Consider the following 24,832-nt stretch of genomic DNA (forward strand, 5'->3'; position numbering starts at 1 on the left):
TCAAAAAGGGAAACTATTTACAAGTAATTACCCTTACTTTCATATCCCTTATTTTTAACTACTAATGCACATTTACAAATTGATATTATCAAAAAATATATACACTATGATAGTATCAAAGAGGGATAAACAGAGTTTAAGTGAAAACACTACTTAGTTCATCCTTGATACTATAAGCATATATATATATATATATATATATACTAGTTTTTTGATACGTGCGTTGCACGTGATTACCAATTCCAAAAATATATGTTATAGTAAATAGTATTGCTTATTTAAGCAATGATTTGAATAATAAGCTTAGCAAAAAAATAATATTGCAGATTTTTTTGTGAATGTTCAACGTGGATCGTCATATATATCTCTTATTCACGCCAACCTATGAAGATGGTCAATGAAAAATTTTATTAGTTATATGCAATAATGTATATATTTATTTCAATTTGATTATATTCAATCATGTAATTAGTCTTATCTCACTAATATTTCCTTATAGACAATATTTGCTTGTATTTTTCTTTTCATATGTGTTTTGCATGTGTATTCCACGTTAAATTGTTTAGATGTCATATGAACATGTAAAGAGAACAGCTACATTTTATATATTCACATATTTTCACATTTGTTGTGAATATTTTTTTTAAAAAAAAACTCGTAACATTTTAAAATAATGTATTTTGAAGTTAGAAGATCTTGTTAACTTGATAATACATTTGTGACATTATAATACTTTAATTTAAATACAAATACCTACCCAAATATAAATATATATTTGCATTAATGAAAATATTTATCTCATAAAATTAACTACTAAATAAATAATAAAAATTAAACCAATACAAACTTTAACTGGCGTTATTACAAGTCATATGAACTTGTCTTCGTCTAAACTACTGAAATATTAAGTAATAGTAAATAAGTAAAACAAAAGGGCAATGTTTATATAGTAATAACTATTTTGAAACAAACTTCATGAGAGTCTAAATCACATAAGTAGCATTGATACATAAAGTCATTTTTTTGTCTTGAGCATTAAAAACAAATCATGACAATTCTCTAAATTTTGGAAAAGATATGTAGAAACATATATCTACATCACAAGAGAAATTGTTAACAAAAACAAATGAATATAGACTACATCATGTTAACTTCATATATTGGAACATTACATACTAATGTATATATTAAGCAAAAAAATAATTATTATATCATCAAAATTATTTTTCTCAAGTACTCGAGGTTATCGAATATACCCTCTTTGGATAGAACGACTTACTTCATCAGAATAGTAGTAACTCATATTCCGCTAAACTTCGAACTCACTCAACGACAATAAATCACACAAAAAATATTAAAATGCAAGAAGAAGAAAATTAGAAGATTAAAAAAATTGTGGTTGAAAAATGAGAGGAAGCCCCTTTATTTATAGTCAACAAAGGGTAGTATGAACAAATATTTTTTGTGTCTTATCTGAAAAGTCATGACCTTTTCGAGAAGTCACAACTCATCGAAAAATTACAACCCTTCGAGAAAAGTCACAACTTATCGAAAAAGTCACAACTCATCGAAAAAGTCACAACCTAAGTTAGGGATATTATAGTAGTTTAACATTCAAGTTAGGAGTTCATTCTTTTAAGGTAATATATATATATATTCTGATGGCATCAAGGAGGAATAAATAGTGTTTCAGTGAAAAAATTGTTCACTTTATGTTTGATACATTAGAGTATATAAGTACCATCAAAGTATATATATACTTTAATGATATGAAGGAGGAAGAAATAATGGTTCAGTGAATAGAACATGGGAGCAGTCGGGTAAATACTTTGTGTTGTGGGTCCAATTAGGGTAAACATATTGGGTTGGTTCCAATTTGTATAGTTTTCCCTTTTTTGTTTTTAGAGAAAACACATAAAAGCTCCCCTAACTTGGTAACACAACTTACTTCATCACTTAAACTACACGGGAGTTTAAATACACCCCTTAATATCTTTGAAGTGAATTAAATACAACCCTGAGAGTAGAATACCACTATCACCTGCCACATCATAGCCATGTAAGCATCATGTCACAGCCATGTAAGCACCACGTCATTCATTTTCAATCTTTTTTTGCTTATTTACACCTATTTTCTTAAACACTTTTTAAAATTTGTTACACTAATCAATTGCTCCACCTTCTTCCACCCTTCTCTTCTATCCCCCCCCCCCCCCAACCCTTTTCTTTCTTCTTTCTTGATTTTCACCATTTTTTAGCCTTCATTGACTTCTTCTTTTTTTCCCGACCATTTCCAACCTTCAATAGTTATTTTCTTCTTCAACATTCATCAATTTTTATTTAAAAAAAAATAGCATACTTACTTTTTCTTCTTTGAACCCTCCCCCTCTACCACAAATCTGCCCCTCGGAGATTGATATGTTTTTTAAAAAAATTAACAATTCAAATGAAAAATGAAGGCTGTATAAGAAAGTTGATAGACCCACATTTTTTGCATCACAACTAATAGAAATTAAAATGGGTCACTTAAAATTAAGAAAGTTTACATTCAATAATATGAATTAGGTTGGGTTTTATGGATTAATGAAGGGCTGGTGAGGTGAGGGATGGAGATGAAGGGAAAATGACTAATATGAAAGAAAGGTATAAAGAGTGCTTCAATGGGGGAAGAAGACATTTGGGGAAGACAACAAAATAAAGAGAGAACAAAAAGATTAAATATATTTTTTAAATCGAACCCACAAATTTCATTTACTTCTAAACAAGAAATGTTACATTTAAAAAAAAATAACTTATAAAAAAATTTAAAAAACTATTAGCTATATATTGGCCAATAAAAAAATGTCATTTGTATGATTTTACCATTTAGTTTTTATTTTTATTTTTATTATTTCACGTGCTTTTAGGAAAGCGAGTATACTCACTTTGTCACATCAGCTCTTAGGGTGATATTTAATCACTTCAAAATTGTAGGGTGGGGGGGGGGTGGGGGGTGGGGGGTATTTAAATGCCATATATCTGAAGTACTAAAGTAAGTTTTGCTACTAAGTTCAGGGGGATTTGATGTATTTACTTTTTTTTATGACGAACTTACTGAAATGACTATAATTTAGGACTTAATAAAGTCCACAAGATATAATTAAGATAATTACTATTCCTAAATAACTTTTAATTGGCTATTCAGTTGTATCTAAATGTATTGACCATATTTGGTGATTTCGTTATAGCATACATATGTTATTTTTAGGCAATTACTCTGAACATAAATATAATATCTAATGCAGTGCATTAATGATGCAACATTATCTTTCTTAAAAAAGAAATTTAGCATAATGTCTCAATCTTTCTTTGACATTGTTATTGGGAGACCAAAAACACTTATTTTGAGAATTTTTTTTCTTCCCAAATTAAGTGCTTGTCAAACTTGTAAAATGGTTTTTAAATGAAAACATAAACAATTTTTTTGATGGCAGGTTGAAGCTAAAAATTTATGCTTCTTAAAAATAGCAGAAACAGAAATAGAAAATTATTTTTTCAAGACTAAAATATCTCTTCCATATATACATATTTACCAATATATTCCTTATTAATTAACATATCTCGTAGGTTTGGTTAACTTTCATTTAAGAATTTATTTTTATTTTTATATAACAAATTTCATATTTTATTTTACGTTTACATATTATTATTTTATTTTATATATTACTTTACATATTATTTTGCATAATTAGAAAAATAAGTAACAACAATATTTTTGCAAGATTAGATAAAAGAAAAAAAATAGCAATTACAGATTTCACCCCTCGCCTAAAAATATAATATTGATTGAAAATTTAAATATGTACATTTTAATTTAATTAAAAGAAAAAAAATTAATTTTTATAATTGATGTATAAAATAATTTCTCTATATATAATAATCATAATATTAAAAGTACATTAGTATTTGCCTTTTTTCATAATTTGACTCTCAAAATCACTTTATAGAAAAGATTAGTCAAACACAATTTGCTTATGAAAAACCTTTTAAAATGAATTAGCCAAACACAAATTGATTTTTTTCAAAAGCACTTTTCTGAAAAAGGTATTTCAAAAAAGTACTTATAGAAAAAAGACGTTTTTAGCAACAATACCAAACATGCTCTTAATCAATGGAACTATGAAATCTCACAATATTTTTCCACACTAAATAAAGAAATTGCACTACAAAATCTTTTCTTCTTCATTGACTTTGTTTTATCACTAACTATTACTTGTACGATATTGATACAATTTTTTTTTGTTATAGACTATTTTTCAGTCGAATACATTGGTATGATATTGATATAAATGCATTATGATGATGAATACAGTATATAAATACTCAAATATATTGATACAAATATATACTAGTGAACAAAAATACACTCAATTACATGATACAAATATAAAATAAGGAATTAAGAGACTTGAATACACTTAAACAAATTTATAACAAGTTGCAAGATTCACAATGCATTGATACAAAATGAATAACAAGGAATAGATACACTTTGATACATTGATAGACGTGTGTAATCAATATCAAATACAAATAAAATATATTTGATACAATAACAGTAGAATAAATGAATACACTCAAATACATGAATACAATGCAGATTTAGGTACATTGATACATGAATAAAATGTATATGTGTGTGTTTGATTCCTTGAAAAGTCCCCAAATTTGCACCAAAAATCTCTCAAATTCGAGATATGAACTCCTCGTAATATATTCAATCTCTCAAAACATCACCCATTAATTTTAGTAATAATTTTACGAATTCATAATTTGAGCTTAAGATTCAAAATTTTCTCTCATGATTGAAAATTAAATTTCATAAATCATCTCGAGTCAATGATGAAGGGAAAGAACGTGCAATGTCATTAAATTTAAATTTGAAAAGAATTCGAAAGAATCGCCTAGGAAAGAAAAAAAAGAAAGAAATAATCATTCAAAGAGGGGAAAATGTATATACTAATTCAGAAAGAGAAAAGAGGAAACATGGATGATTGATAAATACAGTTCCTAGAATTACGCCTAGAAAATACACTAATTGGAAGATACACTTTTAAATTGAAAAATAGTTATTAAATGGATATTATGGCTCGGAATTATAACTTTACTAAACTATAGTTATACATAATAAATACATAGCATATATTACCTTTTTAATTCAAATGTGGGACAAACTCTTTTATTAAAAGAGATAAACCAAGTGCACATAAACAAAGACAAAAAGGCAAAAAGGAACAAATAAAGCTAAGGAAAAGGAAATATTAGAGAAGGTGAGGAACCCTCGTCTTCATCCTTGACAGGTGCATATTTTGAGAGCAACTCTGATAATCATCGAGACCAGCAACTTCAGTCGCCTTCCATTTGCAGACAGTGAGACATGAAATGCTATAGAGCTTAAGCGGCATCCACCTGAGTGTTTAAGCTTCTCACAAACGCCATGGATTGATCTTGATCAAATCTTCTTCAACTCATAACACTTGTCCAACTTGTTTGCTAGGTAAAGACCAAATCAGAGAGCTTTATACCTTGACACAGATATTACAAAGAGATTTAACTAAAAAGTCTCTAAATCGTTTAGGCTAAGCTCCGAGAAGCTAATACCACTGTAATGATTAAGAAGCTTATCAGGTAAATCTCTACGATTCTGCAATATTTAGTGCATCCGAAACTAATTTATTGCCTGATTTAGTTGTGGTTCAACCTGATGTTCCACGATTATGATACCCCCTTTGCATAAATGCTATATAGATGATGTTGTAGGCTTGATATCCATTTTGCTGATGTATGCACCCATTTCTGTCAGTTCTTGAACCCTTTTCTATATAAAGGTTTTTGTTTTAGATATTGAAGTTTGCATTTTGACACTTCTTTGTCCTGAGATTTAGTGTGCCTTGTTTATCACCTTGTAGTATTGCTTTAGATTTTCCTAGACATAAACTGAATGTTATTTGTACCTGCAAAATTGAAGACACAATTAGTTAAAAAAATCAGTCAGTTTATTCCCCTCTCTGAAAATATGTGTCACCACCACTTCCTTTCAAACCTTCATAATGCACTTTATGTCCACTGATATTCTCCAGAGGATTTCCCATATTCTATCAAGGACTTTCTTAATTATAAGAAAGTTTGTTTCCATCACAAGAGGGAGATAGTTGTTCTGCACACAATAGAGTAATCCATTTCTAAAAGCTTTCACTTCAGCGTCTAAAGCATTGCAAAATGTCACACAATAAGCTTTTTCATAGACTAAATCTCCATGGCTATTTCCCACACAAAAAACCTTATAGTTGAGTGATAAGTGATCTCTACTAAAGCCATCAATATTGCATTTAAATACCCCAACAGTAGGACAGGACCACATTATTACTTTTCAAGAGAGATTGGGGTGTACTCTTCAAAAATAAAATACAATCCAAGGCTAGGTATTTGGAATATTAGATAGCCAAGGATATCTATTTACAGAAAGAATGGTTATCCCCATTAACTTCTCTAATCATAGCAAACCTGGATAGTTTTCCATCATTTTTAAGAACCTTTCTTCTTTTCCAAATCCGTGATATGATGAATATTGTAACTTCATTAAAAAAGGTCTCAATTTAACATTACAAATCACCACTCTACCATTTGTCAAGTATTTGTTTCAGCTGTATATAAGGTCCATGTATCCTTGCATCTCTTGATAGAGTTATCCATACAAAATTGGCATCTGGGGATCTACAAACAAATGATCAAAAGTTTCTAACATTGAGTTGTAACAACAAACACAGATAACTGAATCAACAATTCTGCACCTAGCTAATACCTCTCCCATGGGGATTCTTTTAAACCACATTCTCCATAAAAATAAAAATAAACTCTAAAAGAAATCTTTTTTCCCCAGATGATCACAATATCCTATTGATTGTCCTTCCTTTGTTTCAATATTTCCCAGGAACTTCCAACAATAAAGTTTCCTTACTATTGGGAATCCACCATGGTCTGTCCCTTTCATTAGATATTAGACAAGTACCCAAGTTAGTACTTACACGATCACATATTTCTTCCCCAAAATCTCCATTATCATATTCATATTCCAGCCATCAGTGGTCATAACATGATTAACTTTTGCAAAATCATTACCAATTGCATGAGAAAAAATTAGTACATAGTGCAGTGCCCCAAGTTGAGTCCAATTGTCAAGCCACATGCTAGCATGAACCCTTCTAGGCTCTAACCAAATTTCTGGGTCAATCTTATCTTTTGCTTGAAGTATCAACTTCCAAGACCCCAATTTCCATTCTAAAGTTTCTGGTCAATGCCTCTTATAATATTTATTCCATAAGAAATTTGTAATACTCCGAAACTAGTAGGCTAAACTAGAGCTAAATGTGAAGGGTTAACATCAAGAGTAAGGGTTAAGAGCCAATGAAAATGAGTGAGGGCCAAGGCAAGGGGCCAAGGCAAGGGGCCAAGGCTTCCTATCTTGACCAAGGCACTGCCCACCAAGACCACGAGGGCCTTCACAACCCGTAGTGGACACCACGAGTCGTGGTGCCACTCGTGGAGGTGGAGGCAATAGCCCCCTTAAGCTGTATAAAAAATGGACCCTCCACACGAGCCACTTCACGACTCGTGAAGCCTTTTACGACTCGTGGGAGTTGTCTTGAACTTGACTTAGAGGAAAAAAGGGTTGAAGGCAAGGTGGCTTAGCCACTGCCTCAAGGTCCCTGAGAGGGACCACGACTCGTGCTTAGCTCCACGGCTCGTGGAGCCCCTCGTGGAGTTGCCTTGGGCATGTAGGCAAAAAGGCATGGAAGCCTAGCCACTGCCTCAAGTCCACGAGTGGGACCAGGGCTCGTGGGGCCCCTCATGGTACCTGGGCAGGTCACTTAAGTGAGGGTTAAATGTGTCTTTTCCTTTCTAAGTCCTATTAAAATGAGGTCGTTTTGGGTAAGTTTGGGGTCACTATATAAGCCATTTTAAGTCAAAATTCACCCAACTAAGTCAGTTTTCACAAACACCCAAATCAAATTAAAAGTTCATCTCCTTTACAATATTTCTCTCTCTAAAACTCAAGGAAGAAGAATAGTAGAATTGGAGCTAGGGCTAGAAGAAATCAAGGTTTTTTCCCTTAATTTCTTTGGAGAATCATCCTAAGGTATGGTAGCTTTTCATCTATGGAGAGAATTCGTCCATAGAGTCCCTTCAGAGTCTTCAATTTCAAATCTAGAAATCCCAAAAGCTAGTGTTTTACTCCAATGTCATGGGTTTCTTTCAAAAAGTCTTCAATGGTTGTTTTATGATGGATTATTATTGCATTGACGATTTATTGTTGATTATGATGAAATCCCTCCAAGAACCCATGAATTCCCCATATTACTAAATTGTGATCTTGTGAAGTGGGTTGATTGATTATAGAAGCATGTGAAAAGATTATGCTTAGAATGATTAAGTTAATTGAATCATGTTATTACCCATATCTAATGTAGTAATTCTATATGTGTTTGTTGAATGTGATTCATGGTCCTTGAAGGGAAAAATGTGAGAATTGTACATGATTGTGACGATTATGCATGTGTTCTAAGATCACCTTGGGAGTTAAGATCCTATGACCATGATGTACTTGTGGTATTGATGAAAGGTCATTCTCCCCTATACCCTTACACATGGCTATGTATTAAATGTCTATGACTATGATAATCTTGTTGTATTGATTGAAAGGCTTTTCTCATGAACACACAATGAACACGATGTGAAAGGTTTACTCACATAATAATGATTCTAAGGTTGAAAGGCTATTCTTACCTCTTGAATCTATGAGCTATATCATGATATCATGTTGGATTGAATGTTAGGACATCCTTCCATAAACATGAACGTAAGTTAAGACTTAACATGAACTTAATGGGAATTATGCTTAGCACCGAGTGGATATGAATATGAGATGAAAGCTTTTACGTCAGTTAGTCCGGCTTTCCAAATGGGTTCCTTTTACACTAGTTAGTCCGGGTTCATGGAAACCTTTTATGTCAGTTAGTCCAGGTTTCTAGAAGCAATCTCCCTATCCCGTAACTATGTGCCCACATAGGACTTTAGCTAGTGGATCCACCTAAGCTAACAAACATGAGTACTACCTTAGGCAAGTAGGACACCTCTTTTCGGTGTGGGGGCATGACACCGGATTCCATGTAGCTCACATGATCTATATCGGTTAAGGCTATTTCCCTCCATGACAAGAATATGAACTATGACAAGAACATGACCTATAACCTATGACTCCTCAAGAAGCTTTATTTAGTGTGAGTAGGGGTATGTGACTTCATTCATGCATTGTACAAGTAGGCTTTGAAAGGGGTTATGGTGTGGTTCTCTTATGCTATGAAGATATATGAATTTATACATGTTGAATACGGATTGTTGCTATGAGTGGATTTCCTTGTTACAAGTTAATGCACATGAATGTTTCCTTGTCTATGAGTATTGTCTATGGATGAGGTCAAAGTATGATATGCATGATCATGGTGGCCTAAAAGTGGCACTTAGTATTATATTGGATTATGGGATCTTAGCTATGCATTGCACAAGTATAGCTTAGGGTTGCTTATGAGATGGTTTGACTTATGTATTTACACTAATGTGCATGATGACTCTTAAATTTGATAAAGTGCATGGTTTCAACTAAAATGTCCCCTTTTAGTGTGTTTTCAAGGATTTTTTGCATGGCTATCATACTAAGAGTATTTTTGTACTAAACCACATTTCTACATTTTTCTAGAAGTGCAGGATCCGGTTGTTGAGGTGTGCTTCCTTCTTGGTCAAAGCTTGGATCGATTACTCTCCATGCTTTTGGTGAGTCCTCATGGTTCGAGGACGAAACTTGTTCATTTCTAGTTTCTTTCTTACATTCTCTTTTGAGACTATGTTGTAAAGGGCTGCGACCCTATTTGATACCTCGATTGTATTCAATGGCTTATTGAGATAATGTCTAGACTTCCATTTGCTTTATGAAAGACTTCGATTGTAAGGAAAAGTTTTAATTCTGCATCATTTCTAATACTTATGTTATGATATGTTATGGGCTTGTATAAGACCCCCTTTGGGGGTCGAGTACACCGTGTTACATCTAGGGGGTACCTCTGGGTCGTGACAAACTTGGTATTAGAGGACAAGGTTTAGAATGATTCTAGGTTGATGTCTCATAAGTCACGTCTAGTAGAATCTTGTTTATAAGTGTGAAGCGCACCACATTTATGAATGAGAGGCTATAAGATGTTTAGGAAATTTCACTTCTTTCATTACTCCTAGTTCGTGCTTTGGAGTTTAACTCTATAGATTCCTTCTCCTAACCCTTCTCTTGTGTTTCAATATCTGAATACGCGAAGGGCTAACGCAAGAAGGATGGAATAGGAAAATGTGAATGAGGGAGTTCCTCCCCAAGGTCCTCAAGCTTTGATTGATCCGGTGGCTATGATAAATTTGGAAATAAGGTCGGCTCGCCAAATATTAACCCAAGTCGTGACGGCCCAAGTAAATAGGGATACTAAGACTCATGTGAACCCTAATGTGAATACAACCGCTTCAAGGATTAGGGACTTTGTTAGAGTGAATCCTCCCGAATTTCATGGTTCTAAAGTGAAAAAGGATCCGAAAAGGTTTATTGATGAGGTGTATAAGGTGCTTGATGTTATAGGAGTGTCTCCACAAGAGAAGACATAATTAGCCGCCTACCAATGGGAAGATGTGGCTCAAGTATGGTATGATCAATGGCAGGGTGAGATACCAGTAGGAGCAGGCCTGGTAGATTGGGAATTGTTTAAGTCGGTCTTTCTTGATAGATTCTTTCCTCTAGAGTTGAGGGAACGAAAAATGCAAGAGTTCATAAATCTTTGACAAGGGGGTATGAGCGTGAAGGAATATGCTCTAAAGTTCACCCAACTATCCAAGTATGCCCCAACCTTAGTGGCAAATTCGAGGGCTAAGATGAATAAATTCGTGATGGGAGTGTCCGACTTGGTAGTCAATGAATAATGCGTATCCTAACTATGAATATTTCACGTCTCATGGTCCATGCCGAACAAATTGAGGAACAAAAGCTCAAGCAAGTGAATAGGGAAGTAAAGAGAGCAAGGACCGACGATGGGAATTTTTCCAAGGGTAACTCCGAGGGTCAAGGTCGACCAAGGTTCAAGCGAAGGTTCTCCAACCAAGGCTCCTCTAGTGCTCCAAGGGTAAAAAAAGATAGGGTGTCTAACCCTAAGCCTCAAGGAGGCAATAGTGGTAGATCTTCTATGGTGAGGCCTACTTGTGCTAAGTGTGGTAAGAAACATGATGGTAAGTGCCCAGTTGGCACAGATGGTTGCTATAGTTGTGGGAAAATTGGTCATATGATGAGGGATTGTCCCATGCTTAAGGTTTAAGGAAGAGAGGACAAGAAAGTTCCTCCTATTTACCGTCGTGGCACGACGTAAGTCATTGCTCTAGTTTCGTTGTTGGGGTTGGCCATATCCTCATAAGGCCACCCCCTATTTCTCTGCGGATGGAGTTGAGGCAACACATGACTCATTAGGTCCTCGAGTAGTTGGACAACTTTGGATTGAGACCAAATAATTCTTTTCATTCCTTCGATATTTTGTTTCAATCCCTCCAGCTCTTTGTCTTGCTTGGTCACCTTGTGGAGAATTGTTGAGAGCATTCTCTCGATGCGTTTGATCTCTTTGTTCTTATTATTTCTTCTATTATGAGGGGGGATGTATTTATCCTTCCTTTCGCACTGAGCTTCAACCATCACCATATTTCTTTTTAACTCATCCATTTGAGTCATCAGTGCGGTCATCAAGAAATCCTTGTCAACCTCTCGGCTCATTTTAGCCATATTCAGAAGCAGTTGGACTGCTATTGTATATGACTGCTTTAACATCTAGCCAGGAAGGAGTTGGTCAACTAACATCTTGCTTTCGGGGCCAAGACTTCGGTAGAAGCAATCAAGGAGGATTGTACCGAGAATTCCATGAGTGAGACATTGAAATAACAGTTCATTGAATCTTGCCCATGTCTCATGGATCCGCTCACCCTCCAATTGCTTGAAGGTTAGGATGCTGTCCCGGAACACCATTACCTCAAGAGGATAAAACTCCATCAACTCAAGCATCGACATGTTTACCTTAACAACAACTTCAAAGAAAAACAAAACTAAAATTAAAGTTAGTAAACTATAGTTAAGAGAACAAAAATTCTACTAATCTAAAAGTTCTCAAATAACACCACTTCCCGGCAGCGGTGCCAGTTGATAAGTCCACAAATTGAACTCATTTAGAGCTTTATTTTAATAGAAATAGTGTCCTCAAATGCTTATTTATTCTAAATATCTGATGAAAACACTTAAGTTTTAGGTATTTTAAGTTTTAGTGGAAGCATGGACACTTAGACGCAAAAAGGAACAAAAAGGCTGAAAAGAACGAAGAAGCTGAAGCCTGAGCATCGCCAAGCACGCTTGGCGATTTACCAAATGGACGCACTCCGCCCTTTGTTCCAGTGTGCTGAGCCCTGAAGGAAAGGATCAAGTCGGCAGAAAAGGGAGCAGTCGGCGCATCATCGAACAGTTCCGCGAAGCAGTACTATGTCGCCCAATGACACAGAGCACAACGATGCTGAAGGTTGGTGCAAGACGGCGACAAACTACACCAAAGGGTGAATCACCGAGTTAATCGGTGATTCCGACTAACCGCGCTGAGCAATCCGTCATCATTATTTTCTAAAGTCTATAAATACAAAACTCTTTATTAATTTTTGGAGGAGTTGAACAATTATTATAATTTCCATATAGAATAGTACTTTTTGCTCTAAGTGAGAGGGTTTTGAAGATTTGGAGGAGAAGAGGGTTTTCATCTTCAAGATTTTGAGTTGGGTCTATTGGATTTTTCATTCTTGGCCTGCAACTAGACTTAAATCTTCATACCCATTTGAATTCAAACTCATTTAGGTATAAATTTCTATTTCTTGATGTGTGGCTAAAAACCCCAATTCTTGGGGTGTGATTTAGCGAATATGGGTTAAGATATTTGTTGGGTCTTACTTGCTGATAGTTTATTTGTAGTTTAATTGTGATTTTGTTTAGTGGTTGTGTATGAATCTAATTAATTTGTAGTTGCAAATACAAGTTTATTTATGTGTTTTCGGCTTGCTCTAGAGAGAGGTCATAAAACTAAGACCACTAAATTGATGGCCTAAGGAGTGGGTCGACATGAGGTTCAGCTTGAGAGGGTGAGCCCTAGTCCCATATCCTAACACTCAGCTCGAGAGAGTGAGTGGGGTAAGGCGTAGGCTGGCCTTCATGCAACAAGTGGGTGTTTGAGAGGAACTCATTTGAAACGGGGTAAGTTGCTCGAGAGAGAACTTATTTCCATAGAAAGCTTAGCTTAGTCACTATTACTCTATAACTTTTCTATCGAAAGCATGTATCCAATAATTTAGATTAACCCGTATTTCGGTCACATCCCAAGAATCCCCCTCTCATTGTTTAGATTCCATTGTTAATTTGCTATTTTTTTTATTTGTGACAAAACCCCCATTTGATATTTGACACTTTGTGTCACCCCCTTTTATTTACTATGATTTTACTCATTAATGTCTTTAGCTACGACTAGTTAGAACTTAATTTTATTTTTCTATAAATTCTCAAAACAACTCTCTTGGGACGATCCCAACCCTTGGTTGGGTTATTATACTATTGCACGATCGTAGACACTTAAATAGGAAGTTGCGTCGTTGATTATGCAAAATTAAAACGTCAAAATGGCGCCGCTTCTGGGGAGTGGTGTTGTTTGGGAATTCTTAGTTATGTAGAATTTTTTATTCTTCTAGTTTTAATTTTGCTGATCTAATTTGTAGTTTTGTTTCGCTAGTTGAATATCAAAGCAGGGAACTAAGGATGGAAAATCATTATGGTTATCACATGGATCATCCCCTTCTGAAACTATTGAATCTCAAGGACAACCTCCTGACCTTTAAACATGTAGGGGATGAGACGATTCAGGAAATGTGGCTGAAGTTTCAAGCGGTGCTGCAACCATACCCATCTCATGGGATGATGGACAAGGGGCTACTGGAGTGCTTCTATAGGGGTCTAGGACCCGAGAATAGAGGTATAACCGATCAACTTTGCGAGGGTGTTATGCTATACCAACCCTATGAAGTTGTAGCAAGACTCCTTGATGGCATGGTAGAAGCCAACAAAGAAGACAAAGAAGACAAAAAGAAGTAGGAGTGGGACGCACTAGTTACCTAGTTGGATGTTCTACCCACCCGAGTCACAGAATTGGAGGTACACGCCATGAGGAAAGAAAAACACTTCTCCCTTCGAGAGTGTAAACATGGGAAGAAGCAGAGAGGTGTGCAAAATGATGAAGCTCTTTCACTCATTCAAAAAAAAATTGAGGCACAAGAGAGGATGCTGAATGAGATGATGGAGCACATTGAAATGCTAAACGAAGCGTTAACCTCTCACTCCATGACTTTTCAGCTGCAGGATGCTCAAATCGGCCGTTTGATATCAGGTGATTACCTACCATTCGCAGAGGACTCGCCTAATTACAGCATAGGCGACTCCGAAAATGAAGAATAGCTGCTGACTTGCGTCGTGCCACGACATTAACTAAGGCATTATTTGGGAGGCAACCCAAAACCCCTTAATATTTTATATATGCGTATTAGTAAAATATTGATGTGTTGTTGGTATAGGTTGAAGTGTGAGAAGTGCTCGAAAAGTGCAGGGTGACAAGCAACAGATCCAATTGGTGAGTCGCCGAAGATGCCGGCAAACTCGACCTTATCCACCGTTTGACTCCAAACATCCCTAAAAATTGGTGCCTGTAAAATTCAGCAAGCTTGAGAAATCATTGGCGCATCGCCAACGATGCGCCAACTCTATTGGCGATCTCGACGGAGACCGCCGTTTGAACACTCAGGTTTACCGGAAAGATCTGTAACACTCAGTGAAACAGGTGATTGGTCGGCGACACGCCAACTGATTCGACGATTCAGACTAATATCGTCGAGTACGTAGGAATTGGACAGCGCTTGAGTAAAGGTAAAGTAGGGTGGCTGTGAAGCATTCGAGAAAGTGGTTTGAAAATAGGCGTGTTGTGCTGCTTAGCGATGCTGTGTAGAGTTCACAAAATCACTCAACGACTCACTTAATGTCCCTACTCGCCTTCTTTTTAATGCTAAAATTGTGGAAGGTCTACACCCAAAGTCGCAGGAGAACCATGCCACCCTGATAGATGGAGCAACCGCACAGCCAGGATCACTCCTTTACCTCCTTATTTGTCTTACTTATTTTTATTTTTGGGTACTTTTAATCGCAATTGAGGACAAATATTTTTATTTGTGGTGGGGTGAGGCCCACACCTTTTGTGTTGACAGTTGTGTTTTGTGTATATATTTGGGCTGTCTGTTTATAAATTGTATTTACAATGCTTTCTGTGGATGTTTGAGCTTATGGCTCCATTTTGTTTTAAGTTACAAATATGATTTTGACCCTTTCAGAAATTTTTTAATTTTTTCTAAATTGTTTTCCACCTCTCGTGTGTTGAATGTGGCTGTTCTTGCAAAATTTAAGTCTCGGTTTCGATCAATACCGATGACTTAAATAGTGCTCTCAATTGAATGAACATGAATGTATGGCTACGATGAGACCAAATGAAGTTGCATAGACAATATGTGAACTCTTTGTATCTTGTTGTGATTAACCATTTATCAAATTGATTCTCTTGTAATGACGTTGCACACTAGCGAAAATGTGTGGTCTTGTTTGACTTAAGTGTCGATGCCTTGTGTGATGAGCTTACTTTGAACCTTACATGAATAAACCTAGAATTTTCTCCGTTAGTCTGATTGATTTAGTAAGGTGTGCTCTTGAAATGATCTTAGGAAACTTTTGAAGAGTGTGAGCCAAATTTGACATACACCTCCTTTGTGGCCTACCCGTGAGCGTGTGAAACTCTCTTGAACACCCTTTGAGCATTACCTGTCTTTAGAAGAACCTTGATGAACCCTAGACCTTACTTGACCCACTACCTATAATCCTCTTGATTTGTGGCTTAGCGAATAGCCAACTTAGGCCAAAAGCCTAAGTTTGGGGTGTGGTGAAAAGGAAAAGGAGAAGTCAAGAATTGCAAGAAAAGTCTCCCTTAACCCATGGTGTTGCATAATAATGGAACCCCTTAAAAAAAAAGGGGTGTGGAATAAAGTACAAGAGAAATCGGGGTTTCCAAGCAATCCATGGAGGTGAATAAAAAGAAGACTTAGAAGCATTAGAAAAAGAATTGATAAAGTAAAAGAAGGGAATGCCTTGAGAATACCACATCTCACGAGGAAAAAGTCACTGAGCCTAAATGACCATACCTTTGCACTCATCCCCATTACAAGCCTTAGAAAGACCTTTTTGATCTTGAGTAAGCTGAACCGAAGATCTATCCGAAAATAAGGGCAAGCCTATGGGTGAAAACATTCATTGTGTTCCTCTTTTGAGTGTGAGCGTTGCATCTGATTCCCGATCTTGAATTGATTAACCTCTGTGTGTGAATATGGAATTATCATTTATGTGAGGGCATTTAGATACTTTTTGTTGAGCTTGAACTTGCACAAGTAGCAAGTATTGCAAGCATGAGACTTTTTGGTAATGGTGTGTCACAACTTGAATCTTTGAGTACACAATTGATCCTTGCATAAGTAAATTGGGTCTTGTTGTGTGCATTCATGATTGAGTCTTGTGTAGCACTGTTTGAGACACCCTTTTTGAACGGCTGAACTTGAGTTTACTTGAGGACAAACAAAAGTTTAAGTTGGGGGTGTTGATGAGTCCACAAATTGGACTCATTTAGGGCTTTATTTAAATAGAAATAATGTCCTCAAATGCTTATTTATTTTAAATATCTGATGAAAACACTTAAGTTTCAGGAATTTGAAGTTTTACTGGAAGCATGGACACTTAGGTGCAAAAAGGAACAAAAAGGCTGAAAAGAACGAAGAAACTGAAGCCTGAGCATCACCAAGCACGCTTGGCGATTCGTTGAAGGGACACACTCCGCCCTTTGTTCTAGTGTGCTGAGCCCTGAAGGAAAGTATCAAGTCGGCGGAAAAGGGAGCAGTCGGCGCATCGCCGAGATGTTTCGCGAGGTAGTATTATGTCGCCCAATGACACAGAGCACAATGATGCTGAAGGTTGGTGCAAGACGGCGACGAACTACACCAAAGGGTGAATCGCTGAGTTAATCGGTGATTCTGACTAACCTCGCCGAGCAATCCGCCAACACTATTTTCTGAAGTCTATAAATACTAAACTCTTTATTAATTTTTGGAGGAGTTGCATAATTATTATAATTTCCATATAGAATAGTACGTTTTGCTCTAAGTGAGAAGGTTTTGGAGACTTGGAGGAGAAGAGGGTTTTCATCTTCAAGATTTGGAGTTGGATCTCTTGGATTCTTTATTTTTGGCCTGCAACTAGACTTAAATCTTCATACCCATTTGAATTCAAACTCATTTAGGCATAAATTTCTATTTCTTGATGTGTGTCTAAAAACCCCAATTCTTGGGATGTGATTTAGTGAATATGGGTTAAGATATTTGTTGGGTCTTGCTTGCTGATAGTTTATTTGTAGTTAAATTGTGATTTCGTTTAGTGGTTGTGTATGAATCTAATGAATTTATAGTTGCAAATACAAGTTTATTTATGTGTTTCGGCTTGCTCGAGAGAGAGGTCGTAAAACTAAGACCACTAAATTGATAGCCTAAGGAATGAGTTGACATGAGGTTCAGCTTGAGAGGGTGAGCCCTAGTGCCATATCTTAACACTCAGCCCGAGAGAGTGAGTGGGGTAAGGCGTAGGTTGGCCTTCATGCAGCAAGTGGGTGTCTGAGAGGAACCCATTTGAAACGTGGTAAATTGCTCGAGAGAGAACTTATTTCCACATAAAGCTTAGCCTAGTAACTATTACTCTATAACTTTTCTATCAAATGCATGTACCCAATAATTTAGATTAACCCGTATTCCGGTCACATCCCAAGAATCCCCCTCTCATTGTTTAGATTCCATAGTTAATATGCTATTTTTATTTATTTGTGACAAAACCCCCATTTGATATTTGACACTTTATGTCATCCCCTTTTATTTACTATGTTTTTACTCGTTAATGTCTTTAGCTACGACTAGTTAGAACTTAATTTTATTTTTTTATAAATTCTCAAAACCACTCTCTTGGGACGATTCCAACCCTTGGTTGGGTTATTATACTATTGCACGATCATAGACACTTGAATTGGAAGTTGTATCGTTGATTACACAAAAGTGTTGTGAGCACCACATTTCATGAGGATGAAAGTCATTGTGCCTAAATGACCATACCTTTGCACTCAGTCCCATTACAAGCCTTAAAAAGACCTTTTAGATCTTGAGTGAGCTGAAAGAAATGTTGATTGGAAAATACGAGCAAACATATGGGTGAAAGCATGCATTGTGTTCTTCCTTGTGAGAGTGAGCGTTGAATCTGATTCCGAAGCTTTTAACTGTGAACCATTGTGCAAATATGGAATCATCCTTTCTGTGAGGGCATTTGAACACTATAGTTGAGCTTGAACTTACATTTGAAGCAAGTATCGTGAGCATGAGATTCTTTGATATTGGTGAGTCACAACTTGAATCTTTGAGTGCACATTTGATCTTTGCATAAGTAAATTGAACCTTGTTGTGTGCATTCATGATTGAGTCTTATGTAGCACTGTTTGAGACACCCTTTTTGAACAGCTGAACTTGATAGTTCACATCCCATGAATCCCCCTCTCATTGTTTAGATTCCATTGTTAATTTGCTGTTTTTATTTATTTGTGACAAAACCCCATTTGATATTTGATACTTTGTGTCACCCCCTTTTATTTAGTATGTTTTTACTCGTTAATGTCTTTAGCTACGACTAGTTAGAACTTAATTTTATTTTTCTATAAATTCTCTAAACCACTCTCTTGGGACAATCCCAACCCTTGGTTGAGTTATTATACTATTTCATGATCGTAGATATTTGAATTATAAGTTGCGTCGTTGATTACGCATTTAAAAAACATCAGCTATAGATGAGGTCAAAGTATGATATGCATGATTATGGTGGCCTAAAAGTGGTACTTAGTATTAGATAGGATTATGGAATCTTTTCTATGCATTGTACAAGTATAGCTTAGTGTTGCTTATGAGATGGTTTGACTTATGTATTTACACTAATGTGCATGGTGACTCTTAAATTTGATAAAGTGCATGGTTTCAACTAAGATGTCCCCTTTTACCATGTTTTCAAGGATTTTATGCATGACTATCATACTTGGTGCATTTTTGTACTAACCTATATTTTCTACATTTTTTATAAGTGTAGGGCCTGGTTGTTGAGGTGTGCTTCCTTCTTGGTCAAAGCTTGGATCGATTACTCTCTACGCTTTTGGTGAGTCCTCATGGTTCGAGGACGGAAGTTGTTCATTTCTAGTTTCTTTCTTACATTCTCTTTTGAGACTATGTTATAAAGGGTTGCGACCTTATTTGATACCTCGATTGTATTAGATGACTTATTGAGATAATTTCTAGACTTCCATTTGCTTTATGAAAGACTCCGATTGTAAAGAAAAGTTTTAATTTCACATCATTTCTATTGCTTATGTTATGATATGCTAAGGGCTTGTATAAGACTCCTTTCCGGGGTCGAGTACGTCATGTTACATCTAGGGGGTACCCCTGGGTCGTGACAAAATTAGACCACAAAGTGTTTTTAGTTCTGAAGCTCCACCATAGCTTAGTAAATAAGGCTTTAGACAAATCAAATAAGGACCTAAAACCAATACCTCCTTCTTATTTAGGTAAACAAATGTCATCCCAGGAAATCCAATATTTTGCCCTCCCCTCTTCTTTGAAATACCATAAGAACTTAGCAAATATTTTATGGATATCACATCTGATGAATTTAGGGGGAACCATAACGGACAACAAATATATTGACATACTTTGCAGTACATGCTTAATAAGGACTGACTTATCCCCAAAGCATAACAATTTGCCTTTTCAAACTTGAAGTTTGTTCGGGATCTTCTTAATCAAATCTGTAAAATTATTTATCCTTTTCTTAGCATGAACAATAGGAACCTAAGATACATTAGAGGAAATTTACCTCTTAAAAAATAGTTCGGTCTTCCACCAGCTTCACATATGCATTTTTAGCCTTGTTAGACATGTAGAAGAAACTCTTTTCCTTGTTGATTTTCTGACCAGATTGTGTTTCATACTCATACAACACCTTCATAATTAAATTCAAAGACATCTTCTCTGCAGATGAGAATATAATGGTTATCTGCATATGCTAGATGATTTGAGTTGTCACTCCATTTAGGAATGTCAAAACATTTGAACTCATTACAATAAAACAATTGGTTTAGTGACTTAGTCAAAACTTCAGCAATTAGTATAAATAAAGCAGGTGATAAAGGATCATCCTGCTTTACATATCTTGTGGAATGAAAGAAAGCCTTGATCTTGTCCATCAATGAGAATGAAATATCAGTTATTAGCCACAATTCTCCATACCATATCAATAAATGTATTATCAAAGCCCATATGAGTTAGCACTCTTGTCAGAAACTTCCAATTCTCCCTATCATATGCTTGGTCATATCAAGTTTGATAACAACATTATTAGGTTCCCTCTTCCGTATTTCAATTATAATTTTCTGTGCCAATAAATATTCTCAGGAATATTCCTTCCTTTACAAAACCAGATTGGTTTAGTAAGATTAACCTGGGTAGAACACCTTCTGGTTTATCATGTACAATTCTGCAAATCCCTTGACTAATAAAATCACTTTAACAAATTGGTCTTAGGTCTGAGAAGGTTTGAATAAACTCCCCTTTGGAAGTAAGACCAAGTTAGTATGAGTAATTGATTTTGGTAGAGTGTGACTGTGACACCCCGGATTCGAGACGGGTTAGAAAATAGTTTTCAGAAGTTGCAGGTGCTATCCAACGGAGGCCACCACGGCTGTGGATGGGACCACGGATCGTAGGTGTGGTTCGCGGATGGTCACCCCAACTTCTGGCAGAAGCTTAGACCCACTGCTTGACCAACGGACCATTGGAGGGTCCACGTTCCGTGGTTGAGGGTCCGTAGGTCAAAACCCCTAAATTCATGTTTCTGATGCCAATCGATGGTTGTGTAGGACGGACTGTCGGTCTGTCCACGGTACGTCGGTCAAGGGGTGTCAATGATAGGTCGATAGTTATTTTCAGGGGAAGTTGGGTCTTTTCCTAATTAGTCTAGCCTAATACTATGTCGTTTTACCCTTCACTAAGACCCCTATATAACTATTTTAACCCCCAAATTTCCACAATAGAAATCATTCTCTCAAATTTCTAAAAGAAGAACAAGTCTCCTCTCCAAAATATTTCTCTCTCTAGGAAGCTTAAAGAAGAAGGATTCAACCTAGGGTTTCAAGTCAAGTCTCTATTCCTCCATTGAAGATAAGCCATAAGCAATTGGCTTTGAGGTATGATAGTTTTCATCCATGGATTCCTTCCATTCATGGAGTTCCCAAATTTTCCTATTTTCAAAGTTAGAATTCCTCAATTAAGTTAGGGTTTTCTTCAACTTCCATGGGTTCTCTTGATTATTGATTTAAATGATTGAATTATGATATCTTATGCATGAATTGATGAAATACTCTGATTTTATGATGATTCTCCTATGAAACCATGAAACCCCCATGCTATTTTCAAGTTATGAGCATATGATGTGGGTTTTGATTATGAAAGAGGAGTTTTATTAAATCAAGGATAAATCGAAAGAATTACATGAATTTATGATGGAATCCATATCTAACCTATGTTTTCTAAATGTTGATGCTTGAAAGTGGGATTTGAACCTCGAAAGGTGAATTATGGAATTATGTATGTTCTTATGAAATCTATGTAAATGTTTTAAGGATGCTTTGAGAGTGAAATACCAATGATGAAGTTGTTGTTGTGTTGTTGAAAGGATTTTTCATATACACATGAAAATAAGATTGTGAAATGTTTTCTCATATAGTAAAGGGTTCTAAGGTTGAAAGGTCTTCTCACCTAAAAGAATAAAAGATAAAGAGCTATCCTAATTAAACCTAGCTTGGATTGGTTATTGAATGATACCTTTGCATCGATGACTGATGACTTATATTGAATTGGCAATATGACGTGCCCTTCCATGAGTAATAAGAACAAGAAGAAATGACAATTCTATGGGATTTATGCTTAGCAGAGGATATTGAGATGGAAGCTCTCTCGTTAGTAGAGGCCAGATTTGTAGAAGCAATCTCCTCATCCCTTACCTATGTGTCCCAATAGGATGATTGTCTAGATAGACATTAGCTAGTGGATCCACTTAAGCTAGAAGTTTATCGTCTTTACCTTGGCAAGTAGGACAACCCTTTTCGGTGTGGGAGAGACCAGGGGATCATGTTATAGCTCACATAGTCTCTATGTTGCGTTAAGGCTACTTCCCATAATAATAATGAACTAAAGTTAATTAAAGAAGTATCACACACGTGCTCAAAGGTTTTAAATGATGTTAGCTTGCATTCACAGTGTTTTATGACTTATGTTTTCTAACCTTTCTTATATCATGTTTTAGCTTTGTCAATTTCATGTCATGAAATGTCCTCTTTTAGCATGGTTTAAATGTTTTAGGCATGGCTATCATACTTGGTACATTGTTTTGTACTAATGCATACTCTTTCCTACATTTCCCCAAATGTAGGGTTTGATAGTTAAGGTCCTCAATTTTTTGGCTAGTTATTGATTTCGAGATTTCTGAGCTTTGGTGAGTCCTCATGCTTTGAGGACGGACTTTCACTGTTCTTAGTTTTTGTCTTAACTTTCAGTTTTGGGCATGATGTATGGGATAGGCCCAATTTCATTCTATTGTACTAGATGGATAATGAGACAAGTGTTTTAGACTTCCGCTCTACTTTTATAAAACTTTGGACTTGAAATGTTGTCTTTACTTCTTTTGTTCTATTTCTTATGTTATGAATGCTAAGTGGCATGTATGGAGCCTCTCGGGGTCCTATACGCCATGTTACATCTAGGGTGTACCCTTGGGTCGTGACAAACTTGGTAATTAGAGCTCAAGGTTTAGAATGGTATTAGGATGTATCATAAGCCACGTCGAGTATAGTCTTGTTCATGAGTGTGAAGCGCGCCATATTTATGAATGAGAGGCTACAAGATTTTAGGAAACTTGACTTTTTTCATTACTCTAAAGTCGTGCGATAGAGTTTAACTCTATAAGGTCTCTCTCCTAATCCTTATCCGATGCTCTACAGTATATGCCTACTTGAAGAGCTTATGCTAGAAGGAATGTAATGGAGAATGTGGAACAAAAAGCTGCCCTCTTAGCTCCTGAAGTTCTGGTCCATCCTTTGGCCAAACAAGTCACTAATACGAAGGTTAGGGTTGCTTTTCAAGTATTGGCTCAACCCATGACGACCCAAACCAATAGGGAGGTTGCGGTTCCCGTGAACCCAAATGTGGGTACGGTGGCATCTAGAGTTAAGGACTTCACTAGGATGAATCATATGGAATTTCATGGTTCAAAGGTTGAGGAAGATCCTCAAGAGTTCATTGATGAGGTCTACAATGGGTTTATGATCACGGGAGTGACGCTGGTGGAAAAAGCGGAGTTGGCCGCTTATCAACTTAAGGGTGTGGCTCAAATATGGTACAACCAATGGAAAGAAGGGAGTCCGGAAGATGTGGGTCCTATTGATTGGGAGAAGTTTAAGATTGCTTTTCTTGATAGGTTCTTTCCCCTTGAGATGAGGGAAGCAAAGGTACTTGAGTTCATCAACCTTCATTAAGGAAGTATGAGTTTGAGGGAATATGCTTTGAAGTTCACACAATTGTGTAAATATGCCCCGAAAATGGTTGCCGATTCTAGGGCAAGGATGAGCAAGTTTGTTTTGGCTATTTTTGAAGTGATGGTTAAGCCGTACTCTCATGCTCACTAATGACATGGACATATCTCGTCTCATGGTTCATGCTCAAAAAATCGTAGAGAAGAAACTTAAGGAAAAGTCTAGGGAGACAAAGAGGGCTAAAACCGGAGATGAAATTTCTCTCATGCAAAGTCCGATGGACAAGGTTGTTCTAGATTTCAACAAAGGTTTTCTGGTCAAGGTTCCTCCAATGCTTCTCTTAAGTTCAATAAAGATAGGGTGTCTAACCCTAAGCGTCAAAGAGGGAATGGTAGTGGATCTTCATTGCCTATGTCTACTTGTACTAGGTGTGGAAAGAAGCACGAGGGTAAGTGCCTAGCCGACATGGATGGTTGCTTCGGTTGTGGTAAAAGTGGTCATAAAATGAGGGATTTCCCAATGCTTATGGCTAAAGGAAGAAAGGGCAAGCAAGCTCCTCCTGGTGGTTCGGGTTCCAATGCTTCAAAGCAAAATAGATTTTATGCACTTTAGACTCGTAGTGAATAAGAGGGTTCTCCCGATGTGGTTACCGGTATCTTGAAAAATTTCCAACTTGATGTTTATGCTTTACTTAATACCCGTGCTACCTTGTATTTTGTGGCGCCATACATGGCTATGAGGTTTGATGTTCTTCCGAATGTGTTGTTAGATCCTTTTTCTATCTCTACTCATGTGGGTGATTCTATTGTGGCTAAGAGGGTCTATAGAAAGTGTCCTGTTTCCTTGTCCCATAGATTTACTCTTATTGACTTGGTAGAGCTTGATATGCTAGATTTTGATGT

The 24,832-nt window shown here is 36.3% G+C and overlaps 1 protein-coding gene across 1 annotated transcript; it reads left to right on the forward strand.

The window, feature by feature from the left end:
• The first annotated feature begins 23,438 nt into the window (after positions 1–23,438).
• On the forward strand, positions 23,439–24,542 carry LOC125833518 (uncharacterized). Its single transcript, XM_049512682.1, has 2 exons — positions 23,439–23,778; positions 24,253–24,542. Exons 1-2 carry the CDS (start codon positions 23,439–23,441, stop codon positions 24,540–24,542), a joined length of 630 nt encoding a protein of 209 aa, XP_049368639.1.
• Positions 24,543–24,832: the final 290 nt, after the last annotated feature.

The sequence above is a fragment of the Solanum verrucosum genome, unplaced genomic scaffold (genome assembly GCF_900185275.1).
Source record: "Solanum verrucosum unplaced genomic scaffold, falcon-dt-bn FXZP01000105.1, whole genome shotgun sequence".
In the NCBI taxonomy this organism is placed as follows: Eukaryota; Viridiplantae; Streptophyta; class Magnoliopsida; order Solanales; family Solanaceae; genus Solanum; species Solanum verrucosum.